A 21,461-nucleotide genomic window follows, 5' to 3' on the forward strand; every position below is an offset into this window, starting at 1 on the left:
GACCCACGGAGGGAGCTCCACATGGCCCAGCACCTGCTGCCACCCCACCTGGGCCTGCTGCAGAGGCTGCCAGAGCGGCTCACATGCTCCGTGAGCACTGAGTCATGCTGCTCAGGCTGCACACCGAGGGGGATTTGTCTCAGCAGCCCCGGCCCGGAGGGAGCAGCCGCTCACGGCATGCAAACGCACCTGCGAACAGACAGCGACATGCACACGCCACTTTAAGAAAAGAGTGAAGCCTTTTCTTAAAGGCCTCTTTATTTTTAAATTCCTTCAAAACATAAATTAATTTCAACAAATCAGATGCAAAACACCTGCATTTTAAATTCGCATATATTTTACTGTATCAATCACAGCAACCTCATACAGTAAGATACACAAAAATAGAGCATGGTATCACTTCAATTCAACACAGGCTTGTACTACAGGATTCCATGACATATATACAGAGGACTTCTCTTGTTCAGAGCAGGTGTAGCCCCTGCCCTGGTCACCATAAAAATTACGTGGCATCACAGTTTTAGTTATTCACTGTAGTGTGAGGAGCCATATGGAAATTGAACTGGTGAACTAGAAGATACACTGTAGAGCAGCCAAACAGGCATGAAACTGCAGAAGGTGAACAAAACCCAAATAACCACCAAAATTAAAACCACCCTTAGACTGCATTTTAATAGTAAAATTGTTTTTAAATTCTTCACTATATACATAATGTATCTACATTTGTGTCATATTTATATATATATATATTTATAAAAAACATACAAGATTGAAAACCTTAAAATCATTCACTTAAACAATATTCACCCCAACGCTCAGGGTCAGCAAGGCAATACTCACCCTTGACATTATGCTCAGCTGCAGTCCCTTGATTCAGAATTTCCCTGATTGTTAAACATTCTGTTCTCTTTGTTTCTTAGTGCAAACTGGACAGTAACTTATTGTTCTCAGCCCTCTGTAAGACCCAGGTTTCATCTTATTTCCATAATGCTTCTGACACCCAGTTATGGCTAAAATTATTTTAGCTATTTTACAACACTAGCCTATGTAATTTTCCCCTCTACCTACCTGAAGCCCCCCCACCCCAAAAAATGTAAGACAAACGATCATTCATGCATGTTCCTGTCACACAGGGAGTGATGGACACTGAAGTTGAGAAGCCTAGACTCTTAACAGTGATTAAAAACCCCAAAGTGAATCATTTCAGTGCAAAGTGGACTACAGTTTACATCTCAGCTAGAGTTCTTTACAGATATTTTAAACACATTTAATTCTGCACATCAGATTAGGTTGCCTGATACTTTGTGCTAACTAGCTATAGTTGGAATACGGGAGTTAGGATTCCTAGGGGTTTTCTTTTAATGAAAAACTAAAGTCTATTCATAGCCAGGTGGTGTTTGGGGGTCAGACTGTACAGAGCCCAACACAAGGGAGCCCTGGCTCTCAGCCACGGTTCCCAAGTGCTATAGCAGGAGACAAAGGTCATCATCTGATTCACATCCATAACTGATGGCTTCACCTGAACAGGAGTCACAAATGAGCTCTGATTTTAACCAGGCCAGTGCTTTACTTGCTGGACTACACTAGAGACAGATTGGCAGTGAATTTGGGAGCAAGCAGAACATTGATACTTACAATTTCCATAACCACAAAGAAAAAGCGTGCACTGAGAGCAAAATCCTGCAATTCCTAGACAAGACTCCACTCAGATGAGCACCAGCCTTATCAGAGGGAAAAAAATGTCAGATTAAAACCCAAGAACTGATCAGAGCCAAGAACATCATTCTGCCACAGTGGCTATAATAAGCTATGAAATACAGTACAAGGGAAAACAAAAAGTCACCTGAACAAATAACCCAGAGAGACTTCATAGTTATAATGATTCTACCACTTTTAAGAACTCAACATATTAAATATTTATTAAAAATAAACTGTTTCCAAATCACCTATTTACAGTACAAAGAACAGTACTTAAACCATGTGCAACAGAAAGAAAATGGACACTCATCTGAGAGGACAACACTCCAGGCATGATCTGAGTGACACAGATACAGGATCACCTCTTTAAAATACCATACAGTGAAACCCAGAAGGATGATATTGGCAACACTGGAAAATAAAGCACATATTGTCCAGATTCAGGTTATATAAGCTCGAGATAAACAACCAGGAGAGAAGGGGAGAAGGAGGAAACAAAGACAAAAGGAAGAGAGGTTATGGTGTTTGCATTTTGGAGATCGAGAAATGCAGACACACATCAAAAAATAGTCCTTGTTGGCAAAACAAGCCATTCTCATATTTCCTGCACATTTTGAAGTCACACTTTATCAAAAACTGGCAGTGGTTTCATCACTCATAGAAAACAAGAACCTTAATTCTCAGATTTTGTTTTCAAATACTGCCTGGTTTTATTTGGGCAAGATATGATATAATAGGAAGGTATGATGTCACTTCTTAAAAATACAACAGCTGCCAAGTTTTAAGGAAAAATGTGCTCTTCTCCCCCATGTAAGTTAAAAAGCAATGCTCATTTAGCAGTTACCTAAATTATAGCAGCATGAAATCTAATGGATCTGCAGCATCTGTGAAGCCACAAAAATCAAGAACTGGCACCTGATCACTGAACCATGGTTCCAAATATCTGGACACGTGATTTTGGCAAGAGGTCAGTGTGGAGTCAGAACATTAGTTAGGATAGCCCTTTCCTCTCCCCCTTCCCCTCCCTTCCCGAGCAGACTCTGGCAGTCTATCTGTAAACCACGTGGGACAGCTGGGACGATTTGTAGTTCAGCTGGTTGTTGGGCAGGAACCTGTGCAGGTCGCTCTTCCTGCAGCAGGGGTCGTAGTAGTAGGCGCTGAGGCAGGAGTCGCACGAGACCTTGGAGCAGAAGGTGCACGTGTTGGCCGCGCCCGAGCGGTTGCAGAAGCCGCAGCGCGAGGTGCCCGAGGGCTTGGGCTTGGAGCCGAACTGGGCAGCTCTGTCTTGACTCTGAGTCTGGGACGTGTACTGAGATTTCTCCCTCAGGGCCGAGGCTGGGGACAAGCCGTCGCTCGGGAGCGCTTTGATGGAGTAGGAGCTCTGCTTCACTGCCGGGTACTCCTGCCTCGAGCCGAACAGGCTGTCGCACTTCTGGCACACAGAAGCGCCACAGGGTATGCCACAGTTCTGGCACTTGGAGGAAGCTGTCTCTTTGGCTAGGTGGGTGCGTTTGTGGTAAACAGGGTTGGCGTCGCTTTTTAACAGCCAAACATCAGGCTTAATAGCGTCTTGTCTTTTAAAATTTAACACGCTTCTAGAATCGGGGTCAGTATATAAATCTAAGTCCTCTTGAGCAGAAAAATAGGAGCTGTAAGGGACATTTGTTCTTAGCATGCCATTGTGATGAGAAGAAGTTGGCAAGTATTCATCTGAACAGCCGTGAGGGGAGCTGGACATGGTCAGCAGGGAGGGCGAGGGCCGGATGATTTCATCTTTAATGTCATCTTCCGCATCGACCAGAATGGGCTCCTTCCTGAGGCTCAGCGAGCTCATCAGAGGCGGTTTCTTACTCTCCCAGTAGCTGTCATAGGCGTCCACGGACTTGGAAGGCTTGCTGACCTTAGGCTTGTAGTAGTCCTTGGAGGCGCGCTCGCTGGCGGATTTCTGGAGCACCATGCGCGCCATGGACGCGTTGAGGCTCTCCTTGCACTCCAGGCGCCGCCGCATGGCCTCCGAGCAGCCCCGCACGTCCTCGCTGCTGCTCTTGCGCTCCTGCACCACGTCCACCTCCGAATAGCCCTTGTCCTTCACCTGCAGGTGGATCTCCAGGAGCTGCTCACACTCCACTTTGGCCAGGAAGAGCTCAAATGAAATCATTTTCACCTGAATGGCGTCCACCTGCTCTTTGAGCTTGAACGTTGTTCCCAGCTCCTGGACGTAGCCCATGTAGTTCAGAATCTGCCTCACGTCATCTTCCGTTAGAGCAGACTTCACATAATAAACAAAGGGTCCAGTGTAGGTCTGAGGGGCCCGGGGGAACAAAGGAAAACTAGGTTACAAATTCAGTGGTGGACGAGATGTTCAGATAATTCAGTGACAGAGAGCATATAATTAAATGCAACAATAACGACTCTGAACGCACGCAACTGCCTTGGCAAGATGAGCTCCATTTCTGCATCCCTCCTGCTCAGCAGATGGAAATTCCACATGAGGGAAATTCAAAGTAGGAGAGTTTTCATTCAATTTAAAATCCTGATTAGCATAATGTCCTCCCTGGTGATTTAAATCACTCTGCTCTGCACTGACATTAACTATAATGCATACCAGACATACTTGAATATACAGAAAGTCTACCATGAAAAGCAAAAAGGCCGGGATTTGGGAACTATCCCACGCAGGGACAAGCTGGAGCTATCAGGAACTCAGAATTACTGCAGGAGTGCCAAAGTCCAATTCAGCTTTAAATATACTTGAGATGCACCCTTCTTTGTGTACTGTTACCATGCAGTTTCAAATGTTAGTTTTATTTAATTTAATATCAATTCAAAAACTTCCACTAAAAGAGCCCCAAAAGCAAAGACATGAGTTTCTGCAAGCTGAAATCCCCTCAGCATCTGGCACACCCAAGGGATGTGCTTAGCCCAGCCTGTTCTGAGTGCAGGCAGGAGCAGCCTGCCCACCACAGGCAAAAGATAAAACATAAAACTCGGCTGCAGAGAGCTCCCAATGGGACTGCAGCACCCAATAACAGCAGTGAGACCCCACTTTTCCCTCTGGGAACCTGCCTCGGGTAGATACATTTGAAAGCACCTTAAAATCAAAATATCAGGAACTGAGCACTGACAAGCAGATCAAAGATACTCTGAAAACAACTCCTTTGCAGAAGTTCCTTCACCCTTATCATACAACTTGTGGGAACCTCAGCAAAGCATCCACTTGAACACATGCCCTGGGTTTAATACTTGTGTCCAGTAACAGCTGTGGCAAGACAAATCAAACTCTGAGTCAGCTCAAATCCAGCTTGACCACTCACCATAGTGAGAGCCTCTCCAAGTAGAAATAAAACAGTGCAGCAGGGGAGGCTGAACAGCAACCTTAAATAAGCTCTTCTACTTTATACACACTCTAATTGCAGAAAGTGCTTGTACTTCTGCTCTGGGGATACTCTCATCAGCACAAACTTCACTTATTTTACACAGGAACTTTCCTATGGCTTCTGTTTACCTACTGCAATATATAAATAAATAAATAAACAAATAAATAAATATAATGCTATAAATGGAAAAAAGAGAAGCCTTTAAAGGAAACAAATGAAATGCGTTCACAGAAAGAGAAATAAACCACGTTCTTGTGATGGCTACATAAAAAAGTCTTACCTTTATATTCTTGAACTCCTTTTTCCAGGGGTACAGAAAGAGATTAATCCCAACTGTCTCAAGCATGTTGAATGCATTATGGAGACAATGTAAACTTGAGGATTTCACAGATCTCAGTGAGTTTTCAGCCATCTCGTAAAATTTGATCAGCCGGAATCGATAAAAGGGATCAATTTTGGGAAGGCAAAGTAAGGCTGCTGCTGCCACTCGCAAGTACTCATCATTGATAGGACGCTGCTTGCTGTCAGAGGCATTCAGCTTGCATTCGTGGAACTGTACATACTTCCTAAATAAATCGTCTTTATATTTTGTATCCATTGAAATCAGATTTTCCCTCTGCTGGGGGCAGCTACCTCCTCTCGTTCATGGCTGTTTGGCAGCGGGTTGGGTATCTGGCGTTAGGGATCTTCAGCAATGGCAACTGGCCTGGAATAAAAACTGAAAACAAGCACAAGTCATGGCAGGTGCACACACCCTGACATCCCCTGCCCCTCTGTACCATGGCCACAGAGCTGCAGCTCCCTCACAGCCTCTGCAGGACTCTCAAAAGGCACAGGAGCCACACAAATGCCGCTGTCCTGCTTTCCAACGCCATTCCCCACCCATTTTCCAGGTCCCTGCCCATTTTGTGAAAGCATCTGCTTTTCCCCCTCGCCTCTAGTGGCACAGGACTGTCCCTAGGCTGAGCAGGTTTACTGACTCTGCCTTTTGATTTCTAACATTTTCACTGACATTTCTCCTGCTGCTACCCCAGTGCAGCCAGGGCAGCTCTGCAGCCACTCCAGAGGAGCCACAGCCCCAATTCCAGCTGAAAGCTGGCAGCTGCAAACACCACTGGGATCTTTTCAGCAAGAGAGCAACACCTGCCACCTTCAGCTGCATTGTGGGAACTGAGTGAAACCATTCCTGTGCTCCTGTCAGGTGTGCTCCTGTCTGCAGGGATAGCTGGTTTTGTGGATATACTGATCTGCACTTCCAGAGCGCTGAGCTGAAACAGCTGGCGACAAAGGAATCTCCCAAATGCTGCTTTACCAGAACCAGGGTAATTCACAGGCCAACAGGCTCCACCTGCAATGCCTCAGGAACCTGTGATCACAAAGCAGACCACAGGCTTTGTTTACTACATGAAAAGACAAACCAGCTCTTGGCCTGAGGGGGAGGAGCTGGGAGAATTCAGTGCACTGTTTCAGATGTAGTCAGTCTCAAACAGCATTTCAGAAAAGACTCTTCAGCCAGTATTAACTGCAGCTGCTAGAACGCCAATCAACACTCATGTTAAATAACTTCCCAACCGAAGGGAAGGAGCCAAAACACAAAATACCAACCACCAAGAGGCCAGGGAAACAAACAAACAACAAAACCAACAGCCTGGCAGTTAGCATTCCTTGATGAAAGGCTGTGCTCAGTGCCAGCCCCGTGTGGGGAAAGTTAAGCAGCAGTTCTGCTTCTCCTGCAAGGCACACGCGCTCCTGTCAAGAGACAGGCTGTGAATCACAGGAAATGTGGAGTGCTAAATTAACATCTGAGCATAAGGGCCAGGAGCAGCCCCTTCCCTCCCCACGTTCCAACGCAAGTTGTGCAGGATGAAGTCTGTGGACAAAGACAGCAGAGCCTGTTCCTTGGCAAGAAGAGCTGCACACGAGAGCTGCCGAGAGAGATCTTCGTCTGGCACGTCAGCACAACACCCCCAGGGCCCGGAGCGATCCTGTGCTGGCAGGGAGCTGCCCTCAGCACCACAGCCCTGCCACCCCCTGCCAGCAGCCACCAAACAGAGCTCCTGGCCACGCGTGAGGCACGGCAGGGTCAGCGAGCCCCGGGGGACGGGAGAGCCTTCATCGAGCTCCCAGAGCCCTGCCAGCCCTGCCTGTGCCCCTGCCTGCCACCCGAGCCAGGGCCACCAGGGCACGGCACACCGTGCCAGAGCACAGCCTGGCAGCCCTGCCGCACACCGAGCCGGGCAGCACGGCCTCCCCGCGCCGCAGCCCACCCAGCAGCAACATCCATGGTTACAGCTCCGGAGAGCTCACGATGCGAGCACGCACGGATAAATATAGGTTTCAGCAGCTCCCCGACTGGCAGAACGCACAGAGGAACGAGGCTGCTTTGCCGCAAGGTGCTCACGCCAAAGGCCAGCGTTTCCCGGAGCTGTGACAACAGAAACTCCTGACCGAAGCGCAGTGCCGGCTGTGCAGACAAGAGAACGCTTCTAACCGTGACCGTGTCCAGGGCCAAACCTCACCGAGGGACCCGACCGCTCTGGCCGCGGGCTGTACAAACCCCGGGCAGCACAGGGACCAACAGGGCAAACCCGCCCCGCTCCCGCCGGGCCCCCTCCTCCCGGGGCCGCGCCCGGCCCAACCGCTCCGGGACACGGCGGCTGCGAGCGGCGCGGGAGCGGCAGCCCCGGAACCCTGCCCGCCTGGCGCTCCGTGCCCGGGGCCGCTCCGTGCCCGGGACACTTGTTGCAGAGCCAGGGCGAAGAGCCCCGGGCACCGCCTGGGCCTCCGCGGCAGCACCCGCCCCGGGAGCTCCTGCCGCCCCCGGCCGCCCCCGCTGTGCCGCGCCGCCCGCCACCCACCCGCCGCGGCCAAGCCCCCGCTCCGCGGCCAAGCCCCCGCTCCGCGGCCTGTCCCGTCCCTCACCGCTCCGCGCCGCCGCCGGGAGCCGCCGCCGCTCCACCGGAAGTGCCCGGGCTGCTACCCCGCGTCCCGACAGAGCCGCGCAGGCCCGGCCGGTGCCGCGGACGGAGCGCGCCCGCCCTCACGGCTCGGGCAGGGCCGCGGCGGCGGCAGCGGCGGCCCGGAAGTGAACGGCGGGGCGGGAGCACTTCCGCCGCGTGATGTCATCGGGGCGGGGCGCGAGGGGCGGGGCGGTTCCCCGGGGCCGCGCTCCGAGGAGAGCCGGGAGAGAAGCGGCCGTGGAACGGCTGCGGGGCTGTGACACCACCGCCGTTAGGGCACCGCCGTGCCCGGAGCGGTGCGGGCACCGCGCGGGGCCCTGCCTGCCGGCAGCGGCCCGGGGATAGCGGCCCCGCCCACAGCCCTGCCGCGCCCACAACGCTCGGTCACGCCCCCAGAGCGGGGCGCGGGGCGGGGCCGGCGGGCCGCGCGTGCGCAGGGCCGCCCCCTGGCGGCGCGGCGGAAGATGGCGGCGGGCGGGCCCTCGCGGGCCCCGGAGCGGCGGCCGGACCCGCTGTCCCGCCTCACCTGCCCCGTGTGCCTCGAGGTGTTCGACTGCCCGGTGCGCGTCCCCTGCGGACACGTGTGAGCGCCCGTCGCCGGGCCGGGGGCGGGCCGGGGCGGGGGCCGCGGGGCCTCGGGAGGAGCGGCGGCTCGGGCCCCGCCGGGGTTGAGGGCAGGGGCTCCGCACGCTGCTCCGCGCCCCGGCAGCGGGGCTGGGCCCGGCACGGCACGGCAGGGTACGGCAGGCTGGAGCGGCCTTAGAGCGAGAAAACGAAAGCAAAGCGGGGAAAGGACGCCGGTGTTCTTCCACTTTCGCTTCCCGTTTCCCCTGAGGAATGCGGGCATGGAGTGGCTGGACTAGGGGCAGCGGCCTCGCACCGTCAGAGGGCAGGCTGAGCTTGGCTGTTGGGATCGAGGGTGGGCAGGCCCTGCCCAGAGTGGCGCTGCGTGGGCTTTGAGGGCCCTTGCAGCCCAAACTATTCCATGATTCTGTCCAGAAGCCGAGGGCACGGAGCCCTGTCCAACAGCAAACAGCCTGCGATCTTTCATGCCCCGGTGCCAGCAGCTCCTTCTCCCTTTCTTTATATCAGAGTCTCAAGGCTCTGTTACTCCTTTGGGCAGAGGCTGTGCAAGGGCAGAGGGCACTGGGGGTGCCCAGAGGGCTGTCTCACCACCTGCTCCTTTTCTCTCTCACAGCTTCTGCACGCCGTGCCTGCAGGAGTGCCTGAAGCCCAAGAAGCCAGTGTGTGGGGTGTGCCGCAGCACCCTGTCCCCCGGGAGCAGGGCTCTGGACTTGGAAAAGCAAATTGAAACCACAGAAACCACTTGCAACGGCTGCAATAAAAAAGTATGAAAGGGTTTGGAAATTCAGTACATGAGATGTGTCTACATAGGGGAAAATAAACTGCTTCCTCCTCAGCTTTCTGCACAATCAGGTCAAAGTGTTTGTTCTGATATGTGCTGAAGGTGTTTGATACAGGCAGCACCCAGATGTTGACATTCTTTCCACAGTTTTTTGTCATTACCTCTTCAGGAGATGAATTTCCAATGAAAGATTCTGATTTTAAAGTTGCAGTGGGACGTTGCTGCTGTAGCAGGGGTGTATGGTAACATCCCACTGACAGCAGAGTTACAGCTTAGCTGCCCTGTCATCTCAAAGGTTTTCTGCTTGGCCAGCTGCACTATTTGGAGTTCCTGCTTTAGCCCTTCTGCTGAAAGCTGCTGGGGGTTCCATGTTAGCTGCTGTTGTTTAAGGTGTGTCAGAGGTTTGGGCTCACCTGCTGTGCTGTTGTTGCCTGCACAGATGTTCCTGTCCAAGATGCGCAGCCACGCAGCCTCCTGCTCCAAGTACCAGAACTACATCATGGAAGGTGTCAAAGCTGTCACCAAGGAGCCCCTCCACAGCACCAGGTACCACCTCTGCTCTGAGATCCTGGCCTTCTCTGCACAAGAAAGAATTTTGAAGTAAAAGCAGAATTTACCGCTTTGCTCTGTTTGGGTGCTAGTTTTTATGTAGTTAAAAACTGAGCCTTGATCCTGCAGCTGGCTGTGCCCAGGTAAACTCTGCTGCTTCTCCTTAGACATCTCTAAGATCAGGGCATTCTAGATGCAGCTGGTTTTTAAAATACCTTTAAAATACCTTTTAAAATACCTCCTGATTGTACTCACCCACAAAGGAGGGAAGTGGGAGTTGGTGGCAGTGCGTTCTTGTGGGTGGTGCCGTGACAGAAAGGTGATAAATGACACTCAGAACATTTGCAGAAAAACTGTAATTCAGTCTAAATACTGAGTTCCCTGAAATACTGTTAGGAGTTTACAAACTGATTGTTAAAATTAGCTTGCCTTAACTGGATATGTAAATGATTGCCTTGAATGATCTGTATTTGTAAATGACCTTTCTCCCCACAGGAGCTTCCCCAATCGCTTCACCTTCCCGTGCCCGTACTGCAGCGAGAAGAACTTTGATCAAGAAGGGCTGGTTGAGCACTGCAAAGCTTTGCACAGCATGGATGCAAAACAAGTGGTAATAAAAAGTCTTGGTGCAAGAATTGCAGTGAAGTCTGCTCTTAAAGCCCTTTGAAACAATGAGTTAGGTGTAATTTCTGCTGTTTGGTCGGTGTGGCTGTGCTGGTCATGCCTCTAAGCCTGGTGTGGTTCTGCTGTCACCTTTCTGTGGCTCTCTGGCCTCCCCACCCACTGCAGCTGGGCCACATCCTCTTTTCATCCTTGAAAAATGGCACCCATTCAAAGTTAATTAGGCACAGCAAAGCAATAAAATATAATTTAAAAAAAAGTCAGACATTTAATTTTCTCCTTGTTTTTCCCCTTGTTTTCAGCATGAAAATACTATAAACTGTTGGGGGAAATGCTTGCAAAAAATAGTGTATCATTCTTGTAACTTATCAGTGTCACTTCCTGTTATGTAAGAGGAATTACAAAATATGGAACTGAATTGGAAACTTTCATTTTTCTGGGAAGTTTTTTGGAAGTCCAGATTGTTCAGGAAGATAAAGTTCCTTTTTTCTCTTGGAGAGAAGTGAACTTTGCAGAGAAGACTGAGGAAACTTTCCTGCCACTGTGAAATAAGGCTGAAATCTCCTAAAGCAAGAGGCTTTAATGAGTTCTGATTTTCAGAACGTGGGAGAAGAGTAGGCCATTCCATTTTAGCGATCTAAGACATAAAATTATTCAGGGTTATCTGAGGCTTTTGCATTCAATGTTCCAGCAAGTTATTGGCCATCCCTTTGCATACAGAACAGTGACAGCACAAACCCTCAGCTCCATTTCCCAGGCTGTCCCTGCCCTTCTGCTGTCAGCATTAAAGCACTGAAGCATTGGCCCTAACTGTTTTTTTTTTCCTTGAAGGTGTGCCCAATTTGTGCCTCAATGCCATGGGGGGACCCCAACTACAGGAGTGCAAACTTCATGGAGCACCTGCAGAGACGCCATCGCTTTTCCTACGACACCTTTGTGGTAGGTGTTGGCTCACCCTGGAGCTCCTGGGGCTGCTGGGGCTCCTTGGGCTCTGCTCTGCAGTCCCAGTCTGTCCTGCCTGCCCAGCTGAGGCTCCTGGGGCTCCCTGGCCCTGCTGTACAACCCCAGCCTGTCCTGGCTGCCCAGGGAGCTGCAGCTCTGCAGTGCCAGGGCACTGGGCAGCGTGGCTGCTGCAGTGGGAGTGTTTCTTTGCTCTGTTGCAGGATTATGATGCTGATGAGGACGACATGATGGCGCAGGTTTTGATGCGCTCTCTGCGGGATAAGTGATCCAGCCAGAGGATTTACTGCAAACCCAAGCTTCCACGAGGGGGAAATGCCCAGCACCCTTGCACTTCTCCCTGCACATCCCAAGATTAACTCAGGCATCCAGAAGTACAGAAAACTCAATCCTATCTCAGTTTTAATTCCTGGTTTGATATTTCTGTGCCATTCAGTCTTTTGCTATCATGGTCTCTGACATTCAGCCCTGCCAGCTCCACTTTTCTACTCACTTCGTTTCAGTGTAGATCAACACGTGAGAACCAAGGCTTTTTCCTTTACCTATGCCTATAGGTTTCTTTGGAGGTTGTGTTTATTTGACTCTCTAAAATCAAAAACATTCCAAATGGAATGGCCTGAACTAGTTAATGAATATATTCCTTATCTCATTTACATATCTCCAGTGATTGTATGTGAGGTGTACTGGTAGCTCTGTTCCCTTTAGTGAGACTTCAGGTGCTAACTGTAACCGTCAGACCAGCTCTCATTTAAGTGACCTCTGATGCCTGTGATTCCATAATATATCCCAGTGTTTCAATCCTTTCAGGCAGCCTCCCAACTGTATGGAAAAACATATCCTCAGTATGAGTGTTCAAACTGCAAACTTTCCTAGGAAATCTTTGCACTGTGTAAAAACTAGTTCAAAATACTTCAGTTCTATGCATGATGATTACTTTCCTCCATACTCTTACTATAATTTCTAGCCTGGAAAATGATCTTTAGTGTTGGTCTTAGTTAAAATGCATAATTTTTTAACTATCTTAGCAAATATTAATCAAAATTGCTGGCTTTATGATTAAATTGGTGGGTTTGAAACTGGTTTCCTAGTAATTTTAAGCCTTACGCTGATAGGGGAATTCAGAAGGTTTTTTTCAATACCTCGGCTTTCTATTGAAACTAAAATTTTCATATATGTTCTTGGGTTTTCCATCTCTCAAGGCAAGCTGGTGGGAAAATTACAAGTAATTCATAGCGTTGGCATAGCACTTCCTTTCTACATCACAGATTTTATCAGGTATTTTGAATTCCTGTTCTTCATTGAAATGTTCTGAAGTGGCTGAAGCTGTGCTTGGATTGTTTGCCATCGAGCAGTGTGCGTGTAGAGCCAGGTGTAGCTTCCAAGGAAAAGTGAAATACAGAAAGCAGGACAGTTCCAGCCCCTAGTCAGTGGATACTCTGTGTTCAAGCCTACACTTTTACCATGGAGATTCCTTAATTTTGGTGTGATGCTTTCAAGAAGTTCACAGTGGAGCTGCTGAGATCTGAGGCACCTGACCAGAACCTGTAAATCAGAGTGTTGTAATTGGAGCAGTGGGCCTGCACCACCCCAGAACCGAGTACTAATTAATTGTTTGAGCAGTAAGCTCCTCCCTTCGTGCTCTGCAGACGGCAGCACAGCCTTACCCTGAAAATAATGAAACACACTGCAGCTAAAGCCTGGTGGTGCTGCCTTGTGTGCAGCCACCTCTGCTGCTCCTGGGGTTTGTGTTCCTGTCCCCTGGCAGGAGCTGTTCCAGTCCCACCCTGAGCAGCGGGGTGGGAGCCCAGTGCTGGGGGCTGGGAGGTGTGGAACCCCCTGGCCGTGGGGAACGGGCTGTGCTTGGGGTGGTTATGGTGTGCTTGTCCTGCAGAGAGGCGAAGGGCTCTCGGGGGATGGATAGGGATCTCTGGGCTCTGGTCACAGTGCAGTTTGGTGATGCCCGTTGCCAGGAATCCAGATTCCTGCTGCTGTTCTAAGTGCACTTCCATGCAACTCTGATAAAATGTTTAAGGAGCAATTAGAAGCTTCCAAGCAATTACTTTGTCATGTTTTTGACTTTTGAAGACAAGTTACAAATAAAGGTCATTTAATTTATAAAATCCTACCTTTGTGTCAGCCCTTGTCATTTCTCCCTCGTGTTTCCTTTGAGCACTCACTGGGGTGTGCCCGACTGAGGCTCCTGATGGATTTAAAGGCACGGGTGGGAGGCACCTGTGAGCTGTGTGTGCACAGCCTGGGCTCGTCTCCTTTGGGTGCTGGGAAAGCCTCGGTGTAGCACAAACCAGCTGGGCTCCCAAAGGCGCTGCTTGGCCCCAGCTGGGACTCCCAGGGGCGCTGGGTGTCCCCAGCTGGACTCCCAAAGGTGGTGGGTGACCCCAGCTGGGGCTCCCAGAGGTGCTAGGTGTCCCCAGTTGGGGCTCCTAAAGGCGGTGGGTGTCCCCAGTTGGGGTCCCCAAAGGCAGTGGGTGTCCCCAGTTGGGGCTCCCAGAGGCGCTGGGTGTCCCCAGCTGGGGCTCCCAAAGGCGGTGGGTGTCCCCAATTGGGGCTCCCAAAGGCGCTGGGTGTCCCCAGTTGGGGTCCCCAAAGGCCGTGGGTGTCCCCAGCTGAGCTCCCAAAGGCGCTGGGTGTCCCCGGGAAGGGCGCAGTGCTGCTCGCACCTCGTCAGCAGCTGATCCTGCAGCTGCATTGTGGCGATAATGCAATCGGGCCAGCCCAGGGCTGTGAAATTCCCCGTGTCTGGCACAAGGAGTCAGCCCGAGGAGCGCAATTAGCACAGAGACACAATGGGAGGAGCCGGGCTTGCAGCTGAGCTGTTCTATCAAATCCGTCTCCAGACAACGAGTGGTCTTAATAGTTGTGATAAATTGTTGTCAGCATTAATTTCCTAATGCACGGGCATTGCTCCGTGTGGAATTGCAGCGGCAAATCCCCATGGTCTCCTTAGGCTGGGGGATGAGATCTTGCCAAAGCTTAAGTGCTGTATTCCAGGTCCTCATGTCACCTGACTGAAAAGAGAACAGCAAATTTTCTTCAAGGCCTTTGCCCAGCTGTAATGGACTCTCACTGGTGAGCCCATCTCACTGAGGATTAACCAACCAAGGCTGTGTTAAGTCATGGAAAAGAAAATGAGGGATGTGTTTGCAGTCCTAAAGCTTTTCTTTGGTTTAGATATACTAAAAATTACATTGGGGCATTTGCCTGTTTTGGGAGTGGGTTTTTGTTTGTTTTTCTGACATACAGCCTTGTGTTACAATTGCACTGGTCTGCGCTTCATTCAATTTCATGGGCAAATTACATTATATCTCTGGGTGGTACAAATAAGGACTGTTGAAACTACTATGAAACCGGCTTTTCCTTCCTTACTCCTTCCCCAAAGCTCCAGAAAATACTCAGCACTTAGTGAAAAATTGGTGTCATTGCTACTGGCTTAGATCTCTCTTCTAGTTCTTCTCACGTTTATTCTGTCTTTACAGATGCTGGGGTTTAAGACAATGGTTCCGTGGAGGCGCAGGGAGCTGCCCGAGCGCCCCGAGTGAGGATCCCCGGCCCGGGGCTGGGCCCGGAGCGGCTGCTCGGGGCTGCAGACGGCAGAGGGAGGCCTTGCATCTCGGAGCGAGCGGGCTCGCTGCTCCCGGCGCAGGGCCCAGCCCCAGCCGTGGGCTCCAGGGAGCTGCTCCAGCCCTGCCGAGAGGGTTCACAGCCCGTCCCACGGCCGGAGCTGCTCTTCTTCCCACCGCGGCCTCCCTTGGCCGGAGGAGCTCTGCTCTGCAGCCAGACATTCATGGAGACCTGGGGCCAGGGAACGGAAAAGGAGAATTTTCAGCAGACTTGTTGCCCTGGAGGTGGTTGAAGTGTATTTGTGAGCTCCTTGGGCCAGTCCTTGTGTGTCCGGGCCCGGAGCTGTGCCGCGGGCTGGTGGCAGGTCTGCCCTGAGCACGCTGGGGCTCAGCTGATGGTCAGGGTGGGACGGTGGAGACCCTCCCTGCCCCTTCCAGCCCGTGAGGCACGGCCGGGCTTCCCCTGCCCTGCGTCCTGCTCTGTCCCCTGTCGTGCTGGCTCACAGGCACAGGTAGGTCAGGTCGCTCTCTCCCTTGATCTCGTTTTTTCCCCTAGCACAGGCAAGTTTCCACACGCAGCGGTTGGAACAGATCTGATTGTTGCCATTTCAGAAAGAGCAGCAAACCACTCTCTGTGCTCCTGGTGCGAGTGTCCCCGCCGTAACCACATCCGCGGCAGGTGGAGCGGCCGGGCCGGGGGAGGCACCTGCGCAGCCCCGGGGCCGCCCCAGCCCCAGGAGCGGCGCCTCGGCACCCCGAGAACGGAGCACCCGAACTTTGTGAGCTGTGTCCCCCGAGGCCTTCGGGGGCGCTTTTCCCCTGAGCTTCAGGCTGACCCGCGGATGAGTTTTGCAGATAAACACCTGCGGGAAGCCGCGGGCGGCTCGGCAGCAAAAGAGGGACGATGCAGCAGCAGAGCACATGGCTGCAGGGGAGGGCTTTGCAAATGCGTCTGGTCCGGGCAGGACGCGCGTGGCTGGCAGGACAGGCTCGCCGAGCCGCTCCTGCCCCGAGGACAGGCTGACGGCGAGCTCAGCCCCCGCCTGCAGCCGTGCCAGCGGAAAGCTTTGCTCCCACTTCTGCATTTCGTTGCGGCTAAACAGCAAGATGCGGTCAGCAGGGGCTGGCGCGGCGGTGTGTGATGTGTGACGGCCGAGTCACGAGTGGCCCGGCACACGGCCCCGTTCCGAGCGGCGGGGCCGGAGGAGCGTTCCCAGCAGGAGCCGTTCCTCCCGCGGCAGCCGCCAGCAGCTGCCCGGGCCCGGCGCGGAGCGCGGCGCTGCAGCAGGTGCCTGGAGCCGTGCCCTGAGCCCTTCCAGCGGGGAAACCGCCGTGAGCCCGGGGCGAGGCAGGAGCTGGGAGCGCAGGCTGCGCCTCTGACTGCTGCATCTCTGCCCCAGCGCCCGCTGGCCGTGCCTGGGCTCCTTCCCACGGGCACACGGCCCTGGGAGCGGGGAGCCACGGGGAGCGAGTGCCTCAGGGGCTGTGTGACCCGCCCTGCCCGCGGAAAAGAGTCAGGGAAGGCAGCAGGGAGGAGAACAGAGAGCTTGCTGGGGGGACAGCTGCGCTGCCCAAAACCTTCCCAGCAGAAACCAAAATGTGTCTGGGCAGGTGCTCCTGACCCTAGCAGAGGGAGGGAGTCACCGAGGGCTGTGCCGGATCCATCCCGCTGCTCCAAAAGTCACTGCCTCTTCCCAGAGGACTGTTAACCTGTGAAGGGGGCTTCGCCGCAGGGGCACGGCAGAGGCTTGTCCCACCCTGCACCGCATCCCACAGCCGTGGGGAAGGGGAAGGACAGGCAGCAGGGATGCGGGATCCCCGCCGGGCACAGCGCTGGGCACGGGCCGTGGGTCGGCCCAGGCTCCCGGAGCCGCGGGAGCACCGGCCGGACCCGGAGCACCGGGAGCACGGTCCGGGGAAACGCCCGGAGAGAGGCCGGGAGGGCCGGGGCAGCAGCGGCGGCATCAGCGGCTGTTCGTGCTCCGGCAGCGTGGGAGCGGCCCCCAGGCCCCGTCCCCCGGCGGGGCCGACACCTGCCCGAGCCCGCCCCGTCCCTCCCGGCCATTGGCTGCGGCCCCGCGCCCGCCCCGCGCCGCGCCCCCGGCCCCGCGCCCATATCAGCGGGAGCGGCGGCTCCGCGCGGCACCGGGGCTGCAAGATGCCGCGCTCGTTCCTGGTGAAGAAGCACTTCTCGGCCAGCAAGAAGCCCAACTACAGCGAGCTGGAGAGCCAGGCCGGTACGGGACGCGCACGTGGGGCGCTCAGCGGGCGGGGCGGCGGCTCCGGTGCGGGATCTCCCCAAGGCTCCGCACAGGAGCGGGCAGGGACTGACCGGCTGTTCCAGGGTGGCGGATTTGTTTGTTCGTTTCTGTTTTGTGCGTCTCGTGGGGCGCGATCCCGTGTCCCGGGATGCTGAGCCGCTCCCTGGTGCCCCGGGATGTCGGTGGCTCCCTCATGGGGCGCACATGGGTGGGCGGGAGCCCGGGGGTCTCTTCACTCCATCCCTCGCGGCAAGGCGGGCAGGGGCGCGGGTCCGTGTGGTGTGAGGCCGGTCACCTCTGCGCCGGGGCGGGCTGGGCTCTGGGCTCCCGTGCGGGGTTGGAGTCCCTTTGCTCCTCAGACTCGGGGTGCGGCGCGGGGCTCCCGAGGGCTGGCCTGGGATGGGGTCCCACCGAGCCCGCGGGGTGGGCCTCGCTGACCGCCGCTGTCTCCCGCAGTTCTGGCCGCCCCGCTGCTGTACGAGACGTGCCCGCTGCCCGTCATCCCCCCGCCCGAGGTGCTCGGCCCCGGAGCCTACTACCCTCCGCTGGTGTGGGACGCGGGGCTGCTGTCCAGCCTGTTCCCGGGCGGCCCGGGCAGCGAGGCTGCGGGCGGCGCCGCGCCCGCCCTGGACCTGACGGCGCTCTCCAGCGAGGAGGATGAAGGCAAGAGCTCGGGGCCGCCCAGCCCGGCCTCGGCCCCCGCCGCCGCCGAGCGCTTCCGCTGTGCCCAGTGCGCCAAGGCGTACTCCACCTTCGCCGGGCTCTCCAAGCACAAGCAATTGCACTGCGACGCCCAGGCCAGGAAATCCTTCAGCTGCAAGTACTGTGAGAAGGAGTACGTGAGCCTGGGGGCTCTCAAGATGCACATCCGGAGCCACACGCTGCCCTGCGTCTGCAAGATGTGCGGGAAGGCGTTCTCCCGGCCCTGGCTGCTGCAGGGCCACATCCGGACGCACACTGGTAACGTCCCCTCCTGTCCCTCTCCCTCCCTCCCTTATCGCCTCCCGCTTCCCTGCTCCGCTGCCCCGGCGAATCGGCGGGCCGCGTGTTATCTGGGAAGATAAGGGCTTCCCAGACCCCCTTGGCACATCTCTCTGAAATGTCCTTTAAATATCCTCCTGGCTGAAACGGAGCACAGGGTCAAGGCCCAGCCCGTAAATCTGCGCTGCTGCTGGGAGTGCAGGGCCTGCCCGCCAGCCACGGCACACGCTTCACCAAAATACAGCCATAAAGGGGGCTGTGAGACTGCCGGAGCCCCCCCCGTGCCCGCAGCGAGGGCTCACCGCCGGGGCAGAGCTGCCCCCCAGCGCTGGGTGCTGAGCCCCGCTCCGGGCGCGGCCGGGATGTGCCCGGCTCGGCTCGGTCCCTGCCGGGATGCGCCCGGCCCGGCTCGGCTCGGCCCGGGCAGGTGCTGCAGGAGGCACCTGTTGGCGCGGGGCCGGGCGCGCAGCTGCAGCCCACCCCGCGGCCGCCCCGACAAAGCATCTCGCGAGCATCCTTTGTGGGGCCGTGGGACGGTGTAATTGTGACTTGGCACTGATTTCACACCCTCTTAACGTACTAAAGATGATGGCTGAAGGAAGCCGGGTAGACTTAATTGTGCTTTCCAAATTGAGCATACACATTTGTTTCCTCCAAAAGAGTCTTTCTGGGAGGAATTCGCCCTGGCCAGGCTTTTCAATGCTGGCCGGGCGGGAGAAGGGGGAGCAGGGCTCGGCAGAGGAAATAGCTGCACTCACCCTGGGCTGGCGCCTCGCAGCCGCTGCCTGCTATGATATAATTAACACACAGCGCTCGGCTTTCCTGCCGGGCCGCAGCTCCTCCCTGGCTCCGCAGCAGACGCGGATCGTGTCTTCGTTTGTCTGCGCGGCTGCCGTGCTACTTGCAGATGTTTCCAGCATTCATTTTCCGTGGTTCACAGGAAAGGTTTTTCAGGAGCATACAGTTCCCAGGCTGGCAGTTCTCCCCCAAGCAATGCTGTACATACCCGGCTCTCCCCGAACAATGACAGCCAGCACTTCTTTTCACTGTGCTCTGCACAAACTTTGGCTAATGAATGGCTCCTTCTTTGATATTCCCCATGTGTTGATGCACTGGTTAATTGGGAGCGTTTCTCTTTGTCCCATAGGTGAAAAGCCCTTTTCCTGTACACACTGCAACCGGGCCTTTGCTGACCGCTCTAATCTCCGCGCCCACCTGCAGACCCATTCAGATGTAAAGAAGTACCAGTGCAAAACCTGCTCCCGGACTTTCTCCCGCATGTCGCTGCTCCACAAGCACGAGGAGACGGGCTGCTCCGGCTCTCGCTGAGGACTCCGCTCCCCAGGCCTCTCTCATCACCAATTCCCATGTTATCACTAGTTTCTGTAGGAGTTAGTTTCCTCCGTGGCCATTGCAGTGCGCCCCGGGCTGGACGCTGCTCCTCTGGCCCCTCACCCTCCTCACTTGGTGCCTCCATCCAGTGCAATGCAAGAGCCCGACCCTGAAGGACGCTGGGTTGGAAGGGACCCGTCAGGATCATCGAGTGTGGTTCCTGGCCCTGTGCAGGACCCCCCAGAACCCCGCCGTGTGCCTGGGAGCTTGCTGAGCCCCGGCTTGGTGCTGTGACCCAGCCTGGCACCGGGGGTGCAGCCTGCACGCCGTGCCCGCTGTGTGAGCCTCGGGGGTCACGGCGCTGCCCTTGGCACCTTGCAGGGCTGGACCTGCACCCTCCAACACTGCGACCATGTAGCCTGGGGGGCTGGGGGTTTTGGGTTGCATTTGTTGGGTTTTGTTGTTTTGTTTTGGGTTTTTTTTTTTCTTTTTTGTAACACCATAACCACTTGGTAACTTTTAAGAACCAGTATTTTTTTAATGAAGGACAAGACACTCCCCCCGTACCCCGAGTGTATATAACCCGCCTGTAGAAGGTGTAACTATGCAATAATACAGTATCCCAGTAGTTGTGAAGCAGCTGCTTCTCCCCAGCACAATGACAATTTGCAATGCCTGCGAGATTAACAGTGTCCATGAAAGGCAGGGGTAGCCATTTCAAACCCCAGCCCTGTTTACAGAGCAGCTATGCACTCAAGCACCTGTTAATATGACTCTTAACAACTGCTTTTCAAGAGAACTGTGACTAATAGCAGGCACTTGTCAGCTGATACAATGGTGGCCTGTCCCAAGGCCGTCCATCGACAGGTGTGTGCCAAAAGCCCTATTTATGGGTATTGACAGGTGCCTCCTGAATGCATCTTTCTTTGGACATTGTTTTCATGGAATCATTACAAAGAGGATGTTTACATTTCAAAGGTACACTGGTATTTATATTTTTGTGCCACAATTTTGTACTGATGAAACTTTTTATATAATGATATACAATTTATTGATATTCAATAAAATCGTTAATTTATAATGGGGTGTTGTGGGTGCTTGGGGCGAACGTGCAGCTGCGAGGGGGGAGCGCTGTGCGGCCGCGGCTGCTGGGCTCGGCTCTCCTCCCACCCTTGGCCTCTGGCTGCAGGTGCCTCGAAAGGGGCGTTTGCCGGAGGGGATGTGAGGAGAGGAAAAGGCAGTTCCTGCCGGGCAGCTGTGCCCTGGGGGGCTGGGGGTGCGGAGATCTCCGGGTTCGTGTGGAAAGCAGAGCTTGCCGTGTCCCTCCCAGCCCGCTCGGGTGGGCGCTGCTGGAGCCCCTGAGCACGGCTGGGGAGCAGGTCCTGCCGCAGCTCAGGGCTCTGTCCCTCGGGGGTGACAGCTCCTCTGGCTCTGGCAGGAGCAGCACAGGGCTCTGTGCATCCCTCGGGGGTGCAGAGCTCTCGGCCGGAGCCAGGGCCGCCCCCAGCCCCAGGGCTGACCCGGTGCGGGTGGTGCGGCAGCAGGGCTGGCACATCCCGTGGTCACAGCAGAGCCCCATCACAGGGGGCTGTCCCTGCCTGGGGGGCACCAAGGGCCAGTGCTGAGGGGTGCTGCAGTGTCTGTCTGCTCCAGGATTGCCAGGGTGAAACTCCCAGGGCCCCACACCACCCGCCCTGCACCTTCCCAGTGCCCTGCTCCTTCCCAGCCTCCCCCAAACCTGGGGCGCTTCAGAGAGCGCAGCCCGGCTCCCTGCCTGC

At 54.8% G+C, this 21,461-nt stretch overlaps 3 protein-coding genes across 3 annotated transcripts; 2 read left to right on the plus strand and 1 right to left on the minus strand.

The window, feature by feature from the left end:
- Positions 1–1,899: 1,899 nt before the first annotated feature.
- On the minus strand, positions 1,900–8,136 carry SPATA2 (spermatogenesis associated 2). Its single transcript, XM_064729780.1, has 3 exons — positions 7,998–8,136; positions 5,356–5,793; positions 1,900–4,000 (listed from the first exon to the last, which is right to left on the minus strand). Exons 2-3 carry the CDS (start codon positions 5,671–5,673, stop codon positions 2,747–2,749), a joined length of 1,572 nt encoding a protein of 523 aa, XP_064585850.1. The 5' UTR covers positions 5,674–5,793; positions 7,998–8,136; the 3' UTR covers positions 1,900–2,746.
- Positions 8,137–8,464: 328 nt separating this feature from the next.
- On the plus strand, positions 8,465–13,656 carry RNF114 (ring finger protein 114). Its single transcript, XM_064729781.1, has 6 exons — positions 8,465–8,618; positions 9,234–9,384; positions 9,841–9,947; positions 10,446–10,560; positions 11,403–11,510; positions 11,735–13,656. Exons 1-6 carry the CDS (start codon positions 8,500–8,502, stop codon positions 11,798–11,800), a joined length of 666 nt encoding a protein of 221 aa, XP_064585851.1. The 5' UTR covers positions 8,465–8,499; the 3' UTR covers positions 11,801–13,656.
- A 3,603-nt stretch (positions 13,657–17,259) lies between these two features.
- SNAI1 (snail family transcriptional repressor 1) lies at positions 17,260–20,767 on the plus strand. Its single transcript, XM_064729919.1, has 3 exons — positions 17,260–17,346; positions 17,827–18,330; positions 19,499–20,767. Exons 1-3 carry the CDS (start codon positions 17,268–17,270, stop codon positions 19,678–19,680), a joined length of 765 nt encoding a protein of 254 aa, XP_064585989.1. The 5' UTR covers positions 17,260–17,267; the 3' UTR covers positions 19,681–20,767.
- Positions 20,768–21,461: the final 694 nt, after the last annotated feature.

This window comes from Zonotrichia leucophrys, chromosome 20, assembly GCF_028769735.1.
Source record: "Zonotrichia leucophrys gambelii isolate GWCS_2022_RI chromosome 20, RI_Zleu_2.0, whole genome shotgun sequence".
NCBI lineage: Eukaryota > Metazoa > Chordata > Aves > Passeriformes > Passerellidae > Zonotrichia > Zonotrichia leucophrys.

Excerpts from the sequence above, each read along its gene's own strand:
- SPATA2 (XM_064729780.1), bottom strand. The coding sequence starts at position 5,673 with ATGGATACAAAATATAAAGACGATTTATTTAGGAAGTATGTACAGTTC. Across the intron at positions 4,001-5,355 it reads AGGAGTTCAAGAATATAAAG|ACCTACACTGGACCCTTTGT; the intron begins GTAAGACTTTTT and ends CGGGCCCCTCAG.
- RNF114 (XM_064729781.1), top strand. The coding sequence starts at position 8,500 with ATGGCGGCGGGCGGGCCCTCGCGGGCCCCGGAGCGGCGGCCGGACCCG. Across the intron at positions 8,619-9,233 it reads CGCGTCCCCTGCGGACACGT|CTTCTGCACGCCGTGCCTGC; the intron begins GTGAGCGCCCGT and ends TCTCTCTCACAG. Across the intron at positions 9,948-10,445 it reads GAGCCCCTCCACAGCACCAG|GAGCTTCCCCAATCGCTTCA; the intron begins GTACCACCTCTG and ends TTCTCCCCACAG.
- SNAI1 (XM_064729919.1), top strand. The coding sequence starts at position 17,268 with ATGCCGCGCTCGTTCCTGGTGAAGAAGCACTTCTCGGCCAGCAAGAAG. Across the intron at positions 17,347-17,826 it reads CGAGCTGGAGAGCCAGGCCG|TTCTGGCCGCCCCGCTGCTG; the intron begins GTACGGGACGCG and ends TGTCTCCCGCAG. Across the intron at positions 18,331-19,498 it reads CCACATCCGGACGCACACTG|GTGAAAAGCCCTTTTCCTGT; the intron begins GTAACGTCCCCT and ends TTTGTCCCATAG.